At 40.0% G+C, this 15,724-nt stretch overlaps 1 protein-coding gene across 1 annotated transcript; it reads right to left on the bottom strand.

The window, feature by feature from the left end:
* Positions 1-1,929: 1,929 nt before the first annotated feature.
* On the bottom strand, positions 1,930-11,949 carry wdr1 (WD repeat domain 1). Its single transcript, XM_031277650.2, has 15 exons — positions 11,701-11,949; positions 10,241-10,362; positions 8,913-9,003; positions 8,669-8,816; positions 7,952-8,132; positions 7,049-7,126; positions 6,727-6,807; positions 6,106-6,339; positions 5,555-5,642; positions 5,196-5,352; positions 4,495-4,582; positions 4,227-4,337; positions 3,886-4,059; positions 3,614-3,758; positions 1,930-2,777 (listed from the first exon to the last, which is right to left on the bottom strand). Exons 1-15 carry the CDS (start codon positions 11,714-11,716, stop codon positions 2,671-2,673), a joined length of 1,821 nt encoding a protein of 606 aa, XP_031133510.1. The 5' UTR covers positions 11,717-11,949; the 3' UTR covers positions 1,930-2,670.
* Between the last annotated feature and the right edge of the window lie 3,775 nt (positions 11,950-15,724).

Here is a 15,724-nt window from a genome sequence, read left to right as displayed (position 1 = left end):
CGCATTGTATAGCTTTTCATATAGCTAGACGTCTAAACTCTGGGGCAAGGCTGTTATGTTTAAATAACTGCCATGCGGATTCCAAACAGACAGCTTTGTCAAGGCAGTTTGGGCTTCAGATATGAAATTAGAATGACAAATCGTGTTCCGCTATGAACGTGCACACACGTATTGTTTGTATCACAAACACGGTTGGTCAGTGAAGGAGCAGTCGAACGGTAGCGGTAGCCGTCGTTGCCGTTAACGTACTCGTATGACAGAGTGCACGGACCGAAGCTTTGTGACTAGCAAGCACTTTCTTACCGCTGTTGCCGTACAGTATCTTCCTTGAACATGCGCTGCAGAAGCACCCGGCTCCCTTAATTTGAGGCATAAGTGCTAAACGGCTTCCCGTCTCCACCCTTTACCTCTTGTCCTCTATTCATGCCCAACGCCATTTGTTTTTAACTCCTTTCTCAACTAAAGCTGTATCTACATGCTCCAAGTTTGACAAACTTTGCATCCATATTTTTTAGCCGCGTTACCACGGAGACCACACCGCACTCTCGCTTTTCGGCAAAGACCTGGCCTACTTTGCATCTGATTGGCTAGAACTCATTTCATTGGTAGGTGGAAGTTCGATGATTGGTTAAATCCAGCGCATCAAAACAAATCCCATGTGGACTTTTAAAATGTATTTTTCTAAAATAGTCAAACGCCAGAAATCGGGCACCAGGCCCGAATACTTCAGCCCTGCGTTAGTTAGAGCTGCGTTCCTCTCATATGATTGGTAGGTGAAATCAATAGACTTGAAAATAAACGGCATGAAAGTTGAAAGTTTTTTTTTTCTCTCACAGCCGCATGCCGGAGATCCGGCACGGTGCCGGAATACTTTAAGCCCTGGAGATTATCGGCTAATGAAATTACTGATTTAGCTGGGCACTGCATCCGTGTCACATTCTCATTAGAGGCTGAGCCCCCCCTAAAGGTCTGATCCTAGAATCACCCCTGCTTCTCAGACAAGGACATTCAATATAAAGTTATGGCCCTGGTAGGTAAGGTAGACCTACTAACTTTATTAGGCTTACGTAAAGCTTAATTACCATGTACCTCTCTCTTCTCTCATTCGATTCATGACAGTAACAAAGAGAATTAAAACCCTATACTATGTAAAATATTATAAACCAGGATATGATGTTTACATGTGCAACACATAACCAGGATACTCCAAGAACCTGATCATAACCAGGATGGGTATGTGAACACACTCAGTAATGGTTGTGGTCAGAAACCTGCGTGTCACGGTGGGCCTAGGTGGACCACACATACCTGCATGAAAATTTCACTATGAGGTTTTTTAACATTAATATGAATTCCCCCAGCCTGCCTATGGTCCCCCAGTGGCTAGAAATGGCAATAGGTGTAAACCAAGTCCTGGGTATCCTGCTCTGCCTTTGAAAAAATGAAAGCTCAGACGGGCCGATCTGGAATCTCCTCCTTATGAGGTCATAAGGAGCAAGATTACCTCCCCTTTCTCTGCTTTGTCCGCCCAGAGAATTCAGCCCGCCCATGAGAAAGAGACAGTCAGGCAGTTGGTCAAGGCCACACCACCACCTTGCCCCCCCCTCTCTCCTCCTCAATAGCATTTAAAGCTACAGACACAGAAATGGCACATCCTAAGTAAAGCTCATTGTGTGACTGGCTCTAGTGGCTGTAATTCTGCACCAAGGCTGAATTTCAGGAAAGAGACTTCAGATACAGTATTAGGGGACCACTAAGGCCTATATAAAAGTATCCAAAGAGCAGCATGTCATAGGACCTTTAAGAGGGACCCCTACTGGTAACATTGGTGTGTGTCTGAATGCCACGTAACGGTGATGAAGATACCCACTAGACAATCTGCACATAAATGTGTTTGACAAGTAGAAAGAGCATGTATGAAAGGGAAAATGCATAAAAAGTTTTTATTATTCATGAATTACTTCCACCTTGGAAGCAGATGCATAAAGACATGGGGAAACAAGTAAGTGCGACAAGCATAGTGGGCCCAAACAAAAACACAGCATCAACACGGGACCTTCAACTAAACAGACAGCATCTTGATTGTATACATACTCTGTTCTTTCAGTTCCCATTATTGCTCCCGAGTCCAACAGGAAAAGTTGTGAACATAAAAGCATGAAACCTAAGACAAAGCAAAACACCCAGCCCCTTAAAACCAAAAGGTTTCATTTCTTTCAAACATGATTTTGTTGATTTAAAAAAAGAAACAAGAAACTCGCTTTTAGTTTATCCATTAAGTTAGGATGCATTGAGCCAAACCACAGACAAGGATTTTGGTTTAAACTGAGTGAAAGCTATTACCTATGGAATGTTGAGCTTACAAATATTACTGTGGGTCCATCAAGCTTCAGGAGATGTAAAAGAACTCGTGGTTACATCATATATTTCAAATATTTGTCTCTGTGTAAATTGAGGTTATCAGCATGAAAGAGACGTGTCTTGGATTATTTTTTATGGGAGCTTTCCCCAGCCATATCAATTTACAATTCAGATGTTTACAGACAGCATAGAACACCGTGTAGATAGTGAAAATACAGTTAAAAAAAAAAAAAAATGAAAAAAGAAGGAAAGATTGAATTCTACAGTAGTCCTTGTCCCTGGAGATGTGGATGTTTGTCTGCTTGCAGCTCAGTATTTAACAGTCCACTGCTTGATGCTGGCATCATGGGAGGTGGTGACTAGAGTGTGCTCATTGACCCAGGCCAGGCCACTAACATGGTGCAACCGGTGAGTGTCTGCAGACATCAAAGCATCAAACAACCTTGTTACAAAAAAGGTCTTTGGCAGAGAAAAGTATTACATTAAAATACTAATATTTGCAGCCAAAATACATTTGTTCAACAATCAATACATACTGAGCTATGTCTTCAAGTTATAATTCTTGATCTTTATAAAATCAAACCCTGTTTTTTGGTACTATTTATGGTCAGCATTTTAATGCAATAGCCATTTTATGTATTTATATTCTGTAAGAACCTCTCTACATTATTTTCATCATTAGTGGCAGAGTCTACTATTCCAATGCTGGCTTCATAGAAAATGATACATGCATGTAATCCTACTGTTTAAACAGGAAACAGCGAGGCTGATACAATAACATTTCAATCTCAGTTTCCTACTGCTGCTACAGACCGCATGCCTCCAACTACACAGCAAAGTCACCAACTTCACTGTGCTTTGCTGGTGTGTGGAAAACTTCTTGCACAGCATGACACTAAATCACGGCATCACGTCATTTTTAATGACTCATTTATCAAAACAACATGAGCTGGTTTGGCTGCACTATGAACAAATACACGGGTTGCTTTTCAGTTTTATTTCTGACAAGGTAGCTGCTCGAGGAGTCTCTGCAATAGTAATAAACCACAATTGCTGTTACTTTAAGTCCAGCTACATGCACTAAATGCATGATTTATCTCAGCTCAAAATCTCCTGTTGCCTTTTATTTTGCATGTCTGGAAATTGTTGCCAAGTGGATTTATATAGCTCAAACAGAGCAACTTCCACATCTGTGTATACCTGTGTGCATGCCAGGCATAACTGAATGCACACGTTCACGTGTATGGCCTACCTGCGAGCTTAATCCTGTTGTCCGGATCACCAACTGTCCAGATAAACACCATCATGTCCATCCCACTAGTTGCAAAGTGCTCATTGTCAGGCGACCAGGCCAAAGCCACAGTTCTGGCATGGTGTCCGTAAAACTCATCTTTGACCTGGTAAAAAAATAATAATTTTTTTTATTTTTTTTTTTTTAAAAGAGACAATGACTATAATTTATATAAAACCGCTATAGGCACTGGATATTGAGCAATCCACAAAATATGACAGACAAATGTTTACCGAGTAGCCGTCAGCCACAGTAAAAGTTGTGGCAACTTTCTTATCATCTATGGCAGCCAGATAGGCTCCATCATTAGAGTAGGCCATGTCTGTGATCGCCCCTTTAGCCTCAATAGCTTTACCCTGGTCCTTCAGAGTGTTGCCCTGAATGGAGTACAGACGGATTTTCCCATCCTAAGGAGAAAAAAAAGGAGTGTGATGAAGAGTGTGTCATTTCCTGTAATGGTTACACACTGAGAAATGCTGATTTTTTTTTTTCTCCCTGAACTCAAAAAGCATTTTCTCAAAAAGAGCAAAGCAGACTAATCTCATGTTTGATGAGATCTAAAATTTCCACTTACTGCTCCGCCCACAACAGCAGTGGTGCCCCCAGGGTGGATAGCTCCAACCTCTGGTTCATAGTCAAGACTGTCCAATGTGAAGACTCTCTTCTTATCTTTCAGCAAGACAACCTAGAAAAAGCGAGAGATGAGGAGTGATGCCACCAATATTAAGACACCAAAACTTTAGAGGGTTAAAATATCGGGTGGGTGATGTGAAACCTTGAAAATGCAAAAAAAAAATGTGTTCACAGGGGAGACATTGAACTAAGCGAGGTAAAGGCTTTACCTGCCCAATGCACACAGCCAGGGACAGCCCTCCTGCTGCTACGGACACACTTTTAGGCTGGAAGTCCATCTTCACCACATCAGAGGCACTGAAAACCACCGGTTAGGGTTATTTATATGATAACTAGGCATTGTAACATTTAGAAGAGGACACTAAATGGAATCCTGAAAGCCAATATTAAGTTTAAGGTACAAGAGAAAAAAAAAAGATATTCCAATGACATCTAAGACTTAAAAAGGCTAACATAATGGACCTAATAATAAATAATAACAACAACAACATATAGGCTATGATAGTCCTAGTGTTGGACTGTACATCAGTTAATTTTTATATTTAATTTTTTGAAATGCCATTTTCCATGCATGTACTACTAAAACATTCACTTTGATACACGTCAAAACATTTTTCTTGGTATTGTGAATGACAAAGAAATGTGTATAAATACATGTTCTACCCATACATTTGTGACAGTGAAGTAACAATATTAAAAAGGAACAGATCACCAAGCGTAGGCATATCCACGTATTACCAACAGTCATAATAAAGCTTAATTCAAAACTTAAAAATGTGTTTTCTCCCAGACCACTGCCCTGCAAAGACTGACTTCCATTGTCCTTACTAGACAAAATGCAGAACAACACAATCCCCACTAAGTTCATATCATAGCCGTTATCTGCCCAGGAACACGTAATGACCCCTACCTGTACTCCGTCTTGTTGATGTTGGTGTAGCGCAGTGTATCATCCATGCTGCATGTCACCAGCTCGTTGGCTTCGTCGGTCACCATCTTGCTCACCTGGTTGCTGTGGCCCTTCCCCGAGAAGCAGTCGTTCTCTCCAGTTTCTGCATCCCAGTAATGTGAGGCATTTGTTAAGGGGACAAAAAAAATCAACTGTAGACATGGATAGTTTACATTGCAGGAAAGTGGCAATGAAGTGCAAAAGTGAAGCCACTAAGAGAAATGATTAAAAACAACATCTGCCAGAGCAGTTTTAAATGATCAAAGATAATCTACATACAGTAATAAAGAGCACTTTTTTTTGAATCAATGAAAGGATATTAATGTGTCCATCGTGACTCCCTGAGTAGATGTATGGTCGCCCGTCCTTTTTGTGAACTGTCAGACACTGGATGGATTTGCTGTGACCCTGTAGGATGAACAAGTACATGTTTTCAGATTTACTTATAAAAAGGCACATAAGAACAGTTAATGTAGACCATTATACATATATAAAATACACTTTAATACATCAAATCTAGTCTTGTGGCTGGGTCAGTCCACTACACACTGACATTTTGAGGGGGTGGAAGTTGAAGAAATACTAGTGTAATAAATAAAAACTTTTTTTTTTTTTTTTTATTCATTCATTCATTCATTCATTCATTCATTCATTCATTCATTCATTTATGTATTTATTTAACAAATGCCAATACATGTTTGCAAAATTCTGGTTATTTATCTTCAATATTAACCTTTTTTTCAGCAACAAGATTAAAAGCATCCATTTTTTTTCAAATGTTTTCCCCACTTAAAAAAAGGTAATATGCAAGGTTTAACACAAGGTTTTATCATTATCAAGAAACTCTATCTATCCAGGTAAAGAGTCTGACCTTGATGGTGCGTATGGGCCGGCCAGGGTTGTTCTTGTCCAGGTAGTTGATGTATCCCGACAAGGAGATGGTGAGGAGGTGGTCTTTCTGCCACAGGCAGCCCAGCTGCTGGTCTGTCACATCAGTGCCCAGGTTGAAAGTGGTGACGGCCGTACCTGCACCAACATCCCAGAGTTTCACCGTCTTGTCCCCTGAGGCAGAGATCAGTTGGGAACTGTCAGGGCTCCAGCTGACCTGGAGGATTTAAAGCACGGGGGCATTGAAAGAAAAAGTTACGATATTAATATGCATGTAACCCAAGTTGCAAATGTTGTGTTTGAAGACTGTTCAAGTGCCCTATCAATGTTTACTCAATGACAGAAACACTAACGCTATCTAGACAAAGAAATAATCAGTTACTTGAGGACAGGAGGAGGTCGCTTTCAGAACACATAATTGCTAATTTGAATAGAAAAAGAAGCACTTTCTGCATCCACACACTCTAGGCAGACTGCATGCCAACTCTATTATTATTATTATTATTATTGCTCTTCTGATAAACAAAACCCATCCAGCCAACCACCATATACTGAATGTGGTGTATTCTTTCTTCATATAAAAAAAAAAAAAATAAATACTTACAGCATATACTCCTCCTTTGTGGGCCTTCTCTCCACCCAGTGAGCAAACACGCTCACCATTTGTTCCATCATAGACAAATATCTGTGGGAAATAATACTCATTAGAAAGACGAGGAACATTTCTTTTTGTACACAACTACATTTTTGTGATTCTTTCTCTTTAAAAACCTGCCACTTAGGTTGAGATAGATTATGTTTTTATTATTTCTGTAAACATCATAGTGATAGTTACTTAGATTATTTTAACAAAAGGTAATCTTACTTTAAAAAAAATGTTCATATAGTCACATGGCCACACCTGGTAAGCCTCACTGATAACTCACCTGGCCATCAGCGCCAGCTGTGACAAACCGACTTCCATCTGGAGAGAAACGAACACAGTTGACAAACTGGCTGTGATCCTTTAGCAGTCACCGGGGAAACAGAAGGGAAAAAGAATAGAGGAAAATGATCCATTAAGAAAGATTGTGCACATTAAAATACACTCCATAAAAATACACTCCATATTTGTATTTTATTTGGCACAGTGTTTGACTTTCAATCTGCCATCGTATAAGGCATAACATACTTCATAACATGTCACATAAGTCAAACTTGAAAGTGGAAAAAATACACATACACATTCTCGTTCTCTGACAGACAGACATGCACAGTCCTTCCTCATTTTAGACCATCAGGGCTGAGATGAGAGACACGCAACTATCACAACTGAGCATCAGTCAGCATTAAATAATGTGCTATACTTGTATAAGGTAAACCAACTGCAGACAGACCACAAGGATTTTTAAGTAGAGGAAAACATTTCGTGATCGAAAGTGTATTACATGTTTCTAGCAGGGAAGGTCTGCTTTTAGAATGTGGCTCACACATTCTCCAAGAAATGACAGGGGAAGTGGGTTACGTAACAGACAAACAAGGCAACACTGTCAAAAACCACCAGGGTGTGACAGACTTGAGATGACCAACGGGCATTACAAATAAGACAGCTGGTTCAAAGTCACAGAGAAATTCCTTAATCCACTACTATGTCTGCATTTGTTGAAGGCCAATATTTTGTTCCTACTAAGACTGCAAGTTGAAGAGGGCTTTTAGCCTTTGGTTAATATGGTCCAGCAAAATAAGCTTGGCTCCAAGTAATTTGTTTAAAACCCAAATGCCCCATTCCAAAAGCTGCACAAAGACCTACGGGGAGAAAAAAAGAAGCAAATGTTATCTCTGCAACTCACTCGTAATGTGAACTTGAACTTGAAGGGAGGCCCCTCGAAGAAGGACCCACAGGTGTCATCACTGGCAGTGGCAAGGCGGTAAGGGCGTTTCTGCCTTATGTCAACACTGTTGATTAATTTGGCGTGGCCGGAAACTTCCCCCACTGAGGAGCCAGAGTCCCACAGGAACACAGCTCCAAACCTACAGCAAGAGATAAACATGCATATAATCGTTTCGGGTTTCTGTGAGGTCTGAGAGAGGAATAAAAACAACAAAAATATATTTTATAAGTCTATAAGTCTCCCAGGATGAGGAAAAAAATATATTCTACTTATGCAGAATATGGTTTCATATCGACAGTCTCACTAAAATATTAATTATGCTATGGGTTTTTTTTTTCTTTTCACAATTGTATTGATGGACAGTTACCCAACATATTTGGTAAGGCAAGCGGTGTGCTGGAGGACTGAAGGTGTCTTTACTGCTTAACAGTGATGTACAGTAAATAGCATTCACTGCACAACAATTCTATTTTGTACAATATGACATGAAGCAAGACAATCAATAATTAAGATACAATTCAATCCAAACACCAACTTGTAATGTTAAACATAAAAATATCTAAAGAAAACAATGGACTTGTGTACAGTGAAGAAGCTTCTCATGCTGGTCTGAGTTTAATGAGGTTAACAACTCCTCTCATTTCTTAAACATGTATGAAAACCCCTCATACTCACTTCTCTCGTCCGTCCCCAACAACAGCAATCCTCTTGCTATCCTCAGTCCATGCAATGTCCTTGATCTTGCCTGAAATAGGGGTGTACTCGTACTTGAGAATGTGCTCCTTCTGGGTGGTGTCCCAGATACGGACCTTTCCTGATGCATCTAAAAAGTATTTAAAAACAATTGTTTTATTACCAGTACACACTCACACTCACACTCACACTCACACTCACACTCACACTCACACTCTCTCTTTACCTCCAGATGCAATGTAGTATCCACTGGGGGCATACTTGGCAACAGTAACCGTATGGGCATGTTCGGTGTAAATGTCTGCAATAGCCGGATTCTGTAAAAGACAGGAAATGTGAGACAACAGCAGGTCTACGACTGACAAATGACACATTAGGCAGTTCCCTCCTAAATTAGTCAAATGGAAAAATTCTGTTTCATTTGTTAACCTAGACCTTATTTTCAAGGTTTTGGCCATTGTTCCTATTGCTTATGATGACATTTTAATCATTAGATGAATTGAGGAGATTTGAAGGGACACAGCATCTCAGCTTGACACAACCCTGCGATGAAGAAATGCAAGTGATCTCACACACACACACACAATTTTAACAAATGCTCAGTTAAACCCTAATATTCTAAACCACCAAGCAAATAAAAGATAAAAACTGGGGTGCCTGGGTAGCTCACCTGGTTGAGCGTGCGCCCCATGTACAGAGGCTCAGTCTTTGCCGCAGCGGATGCGGGATCTATTCTGACCTGTGGCCCTTTGCTGCGTGTCATCCCCCCATCTCTCTCCCCTTACATGTCTTAAGCTGTCCTATCAAATAAAGGCCTAAAAATGCCACCAAAAATCTTGTTGCCCAAACTGTCACTTAAAAATCTTCATTAGATTTTGTTCAACTGCTTCCTGGTTAAAGAACAATTGAATACCAGCTGAAAATCTTATTTTTGCTAACCTGTGGTGTTTGAAGGTATCACCTTGCTGTTAAACTCAGTGTTCAATACACCCTGACATCACCCATAGGTGTGGTTACAGGTGCAACAAGGTCACACTCCATTTGACCCATACTCTATGTGGTGGCATGGTGCAGGTGGCGAATGATCAATGATCTATTAAGCAGCAGGTAGCGGGGATGCTGTTGTACTTGTTAAGACTTCTTGTTGAGGATGACTTGTGCAATTATCCTAGAAATAGTTCAATGTAAGGAAGTGCAAAATTCCAACCATGCGAAACCATTCTTTATATGCAACAGACAGCTTGCAAGCGTTGGCAGAGACTGAGCAGTATAATTTCAACCAACGCAAACCGACATTATGCCGACTGGATATTGGAGTGCACTAAGAGCACACTTGTGACCACACCTAACACAGATGCTTTTGAGGTTTGTGTTGCTTTACCCTTTAAAATTGGACTCACAGAATTCAATCCAATCAAAGCAATTTACTGTAATCTGTGAGTAAAATGTCATCATGACTAATATGAATAATGGCGATAACAAGCCCCAAATTGGTATAAATAAATAACATGCAACACTTGTTAAATATGTTTTTTAAAAAAAGATGAACATTACTTCAATGTTTCTGATGATGACACACTTCCCATTGGTATACAGGAAGTTGTTGCCTTTGGGATCACCGCCAATCACTTTTGCAACTCCCCTCTCCATCTGTGGGAGACTGGCGAATACATGTTCTAAAAAAAGTAGACATGACATGTCAAACAGACAGACAGATAATGAAATGCATTAAAAAAGGTTAATTCAGTTTAAATCAGCATACACTGAAAAAAGCATTAAACCGAACTATTTAATAAGGGATTGACAGACAGCATTACATTGTACATCTCGGGCTACATGAGTTAATAGAGCCTGAATTCTTGCACTGCCTGGATGAATATATTTTTAAGATAGGATACAAGTATTCAAAGTCAATCAGCATCACTTAGTTCTTCATCAATCATTTGGAGGACTTGATGTGTTGAACATGGCTACTGACCTTAACGGATCTGTGTCAATAAGAAGTTTGTTTGTGTTTTTTAACCAAAAAAAAAAAAAAAAAAAGATGGTAGAAAGACACAATGTGGTAGCATTTAAGGAAATACTGTACACAAATATTATCCTGTGTGCAAAAAAAATAAAATAATAATAATAATAATAATAATAATAATAAAATAAAGGATATAAATGCATTTCCTGAAATTGTGCCTAATCTCTTTTGGCATTTTGTGGCAAGAGGTTTCCAAGATTATTACTGCTAACTGAATGGTTGATGCTGCTTTATTTTGTAGATGTAACGTTAATGTTTGGGTTCTTCGCTTTTAACATAAAACTTAAATCATCACTTATAATTCTCTTGGTGAAGTTTTATATACATAAATTCACCAACAAAAACCATCTGCTGCTGTTTACCATGAAGAATGGGAGAAGTAACTGACGCCCATTAAATCTTACACTAACAAGAAAGCTGGAACCTAACGAGGTTGTTTCCGCTTTGGCTCTAAAATCTGTTTTCTGATTGAGCATATTCGCTTTCATGTCCACCAGCTTGACATAAAAATGGCAGCCAAAAACTCTTTACTTCATGCTTATTCAGCAGGCACAAACCATGTTTCTGTTAGCTACTTCCCAAACAGCAGTTCCTGACTATCATCCAGCCTCTGTCTGGACATGTCATAACAATGCGATGTGAGCACAACTATTTCCTATGACTGATTTTAGCTCAACTAACGTTAGCTAACGCTAACTTAAATGAGCAGTCTGTAATGAGCTGCATTTTGGGCCAGAGCATATCCACAACAAACCCGTGCGTATCACTCACAGGTGTATATTAAATGTGAATGAATCATCGCGTCGGGATTTTGTCTTTAGTATGCAAAATGAAGTGTCAAAATCATGCAGCTATGGGCGAGGCTAGCTAGCTACGGACTAACGTTACCTGTCTGACTCGCTCGATCTGCTGAATAATGTCGCCAAACAAAAGAGTTTCATTGCATTTTCTCTCCGCCGTTGCCATTGAAAATAAACAGACTTACTCAGTTCAAGCGACATTTTCCCTGCTGGTCACTTTCTTAACGTTACTCTTTACAAATGAATGAAATAGTTGAGCTCCTCCGGCTGTGCACTCCCTGATCACACAAACACGGAAGCGAGTGCAGCTCTCCTTCTGCCTGTCTTTGCCCATATATAGTAAACTCAGAAACTACGCTGCGGCTGTCAGCCACTAGCTATGCACGGCTTTGTAGGGTGCATAAATCCCTAAATACAGTCTTTCAGGCTCCAAGGCAATTACACCATTCATTAGCTCCACCAATAAAATTGGATAGGTTAACCCGTTTGTGCTTCATATGTGCAATCATTACATTCAGGTCACAGAGCTCAGCATTCGTTTTTTTATGAAAGATAAATCCCAGATGCCATTTGAAAAACCATTAAAGAATATAACAACATTTTGCGAATCCTCAAAGACTCATTAAACATATTGATAAAGCTAGCTAGATAGATAGAGAGATATATAGATAGATAGATAGATAGATAGATAGATAGATTTCTGGCAACCATCTTTATTTGGATGAGGAGAGCTGTAACATTGAAATGGGTTTAACATATTGTTATCATACAGGAGATTACATTTTTTTCTAGGGGTTCACTATGGATTATGGAAATACTCTCATTATAGCAGAAAAACTGTGGCGCGAATGTAACAGTTAATGTATGAGAGGAATCAAAATATTTAGGAGGCCTAATTTGTTCAAAGAGGAGGGACTGCCTGAGAGTCCTGGCTCAGGTCAAATTCTACACAAAGTATTAGATGCCTAGCTTTGCCCCCAAAATTATGCTAGCATGAATAACCATATGAAATACCCATGCCCAGTAAGGTAAAGGGGGACTATTTAAGTGTGAGAGGGTAGCCTGGTGATCTACAGTTTCATAATGGGGATTTTAAAATCCGATGTCATCCTGTGTGTCAGCAGAGCATCACTTGCCTGGAATAGGATTGGGAATCCCCTGAGTTATTTAGGATGGACCCGTTTTAGAGGGTGGGGGCCTTGGCAGCAGCAAGTATAGTGTTACAACAATACAAAATGTTAAAGCTAACTAAAAGTTGGACTCATAACTGTTGCTGAGGTTCAAAAAGCCATCAAATGATTGATTGATCTCCTTGCGCCAGTCCTAAAATAAATGTACAATGAGGCTCTTTTACATCACTGCCTACCGGACACCCTGTCGAGGGCCAATATTTCTCTAATTCTTAAAAAAAGAGAAAGATCCCCTGCTTTGTAGTAGCTAGAGACCATGCACTCTTAAATGTAAACCTCAAAATCCTATCCAAAGTTATTTCGCTCCTCTTCAACAGGTGATGCCCTCTGTTATCTCGTTTGATCAAACAGGATTTATGGCAGGCCGACAGCCCTCCCACAACCAGGGGGTCATCATCCATTCGCAGAGCAATAAGGTCCCCGGAGACAGTGACTGTTTATTAACTCTTTTCCAATTAAATGATCTAGCGTAAGCTCCAAAAGTTGCTAAAAGTCTCTAGATGACGTCATACCCAAGGGGGTAAGCTTCGCTTCAGAGCCAAGGGGGTAAACTTCTCCTCGGACCGCGAACCTCCTATGGCACTATTTTGATGCTAATAAGCCATCACCTCCCATTAGCATTCCATTGACTGCCATTCATTTTGGCGCCACTTTGACAGCGAATAACTTTACATCTGAAGCGTTTAAAGACTTTTTTTGTCCATTGTTTATTTCTAAAGAAACACGACAATGTATAAAAGGCTCCATTACCTTGTACCTCACGTTATGGCTCCGTAGTATACGTTTTTGTAAAAATAGGCTAACGATTGTGTCATAACCACGCGACTTACTGTCGCATAGTAGAGGAATTACCGTATAGTACAGGAGAAGCGCGCAGGCAGTTTCGACTTACATTAGCTGTTTAAGTGTAATTACTAATGTTAACTAGCATTTTAGTTAGCAATAATTAGCCTGTGTCCACGTTATCTCCTTACATATACCTACGCTCTCCGTCTCTGCTAGATTGGGAATGATTGAGATTTCTCTTGGCACAGCTACCAGAAGACTTACAACTTTCAGACACGTTGCTCACGGCACATCTACGTCGTCTCTCTCAGTTGGAGGCTGCGCAGTAACGCTCAGCCATCACCGGAAAAGTGCTTCTAATATCCTTCACTGGTCTCCGTCCAGAACAACGGGATCTGTTGGTCCATTTTATATATGTCAATGTTCAGAGCTTGAATCTCCTATGGCGCCATTTTGATGCTACAAAGCGATCACCCGACGTTAGCATCCCATTGACTGCCATTCATTTTGACGTCACTTTGACAGCGAATAACTTTACATCTGAAGCGTTTAAAGACTTTATTTGTCCATTGTTTATTTCTAAAGAAACACGACAATGTATAAAAGGCTCCATTACCTTGTACCTCACGTTATGGCTCCGTAGTAGATGTTTTTATAAAAAATAGGCTAACGATTGTGTCATAACCACGCGACTTACTGTCGCATAGTAGAGGAATTACCGTATAGTACAGGAGAAGCTCGCAGGCAGTTTGGATTTACATTAGCTGTTTAAGTTTAATTACTAATGTTAACTAGCATTTTAGTTAGCAATAATTAGCCTGTGTCCATGTTATCTCCTTACATATACCTACGCTCTCCGTCTCTGCTAGATTGGGAATGATTGAGATTTCTCTTGGCACAGCTACCAGAAGACTTACAACTTTCAGACATGTTGCTCACATCACATTTACGTCGTTTCTTTCAGTTGGAGGCTGCGCAGTAACGCTCAGCGCTCACCGGAAAAGTGCTTCTAAAGGCCTTCACTGGTCCAGAGCATAGACTGTATATAAGAGCATAGGCTGTATATAAGAGGGTCCAGAGCAACGGGATCTGTTGGTCCATTCTTATATACAGTCTATGGTCATACCTCATTTGCATATTGGGGACGTCATTATGTGTCATTTGCAAAAAGCTTAGTGGCTGTGTCGACGGACTGCCTGCTGCATGGCACAAGAGTAGAGGGAGAAAGAGACCCGTGCTGTTGGCATGGGAGCCGTGTACTGTGATTTACTCTGAGGAGCATGCATGGAAATCCATTAAATCTATGGTGCGTAGTTTCTGTCTCCCCCATGAGGAATTGTAAGTAATGACAACAATTCTGTCAGTGCATCCACATGACACAAGCCTTCCATGATCACGCTTCACCCCCACCCCCATCATATTTGCTAATAGAATGAAGTACGTTCTGGACTCTATCATAGATGAGTCACAATCTGGATTCATGAGGAAACGTCACATTGCTAACAATGTTAGACTGATTTTGGATGTGCTAGACTATAACGATCTCATCAATGATAACAGCTTTCTCTTGTTTCTTGATTTCTATAAAGCTTTTGACTCTCTTGAACATGGCTTCATTTTGAAAGCTCTTGATAAATTTAGTTTTGGTCACTTTTTTTGTAAAACTATTAGAACCCTGTATAAAAATGGCAATAGTGCAGTAAAATTAAAACTTGGTACATCACCAAGGTTTAATGTGTCTCGTGGGGTTAAGCAAGGTTGCCCTATCTCACCCTACTTGTTCTTAATAGCTTCTCAACTCCTGGCTCTTCATATCTCAAACAGTGCCTTACAAGGAATCTTAATTGCGGATAGGCAGATTATAATCAGTCAACTTGCTGATGACACCACAATCTTCCTGAAGGACGCCTCCCAAATTCCTCTATCATTAGAATTAATTAAAGGTTTCTCAAAAGCCTCTGGTCTTCATCTGAACTTAAAAAAGTGTGAACTTATGGCTATAAAAGATTGCTTGGTGCACTCTATACATAACATTCCTGTAAAAGATCAGGTCACTTATCTAGGAATTATCATAGCCAAAGACTTATCTACAAGGTGCTCTCTAAACTTTAGTCCTACCTTTCAGAAAACACAAAGGAAACTGAATTCATGGTTATAAAGAGACTTATCTTTAAGAGGTAGAATTTTACTCTCAAAAGCTGATGGTATATCCAGACTCACTTATGGTGCTCTC

This window comes from Sander lucioperca, chromosome 6, assembly GCF_008315115.2.
Source record: "Sander lucioperca isolate FBNREF2018 chromosome 6, SLUC_FBN_1.2, whole genome shotgun sequence".
Lineage (NCBI taxonomy): Eukaryota > Metazoa > Chordata > Actinopteri > Perciformes > Percidae > Sander > Sander lucioperca.
This window is presented reverse-complemented; position numbering and strand designations above follow the sequence as displayed.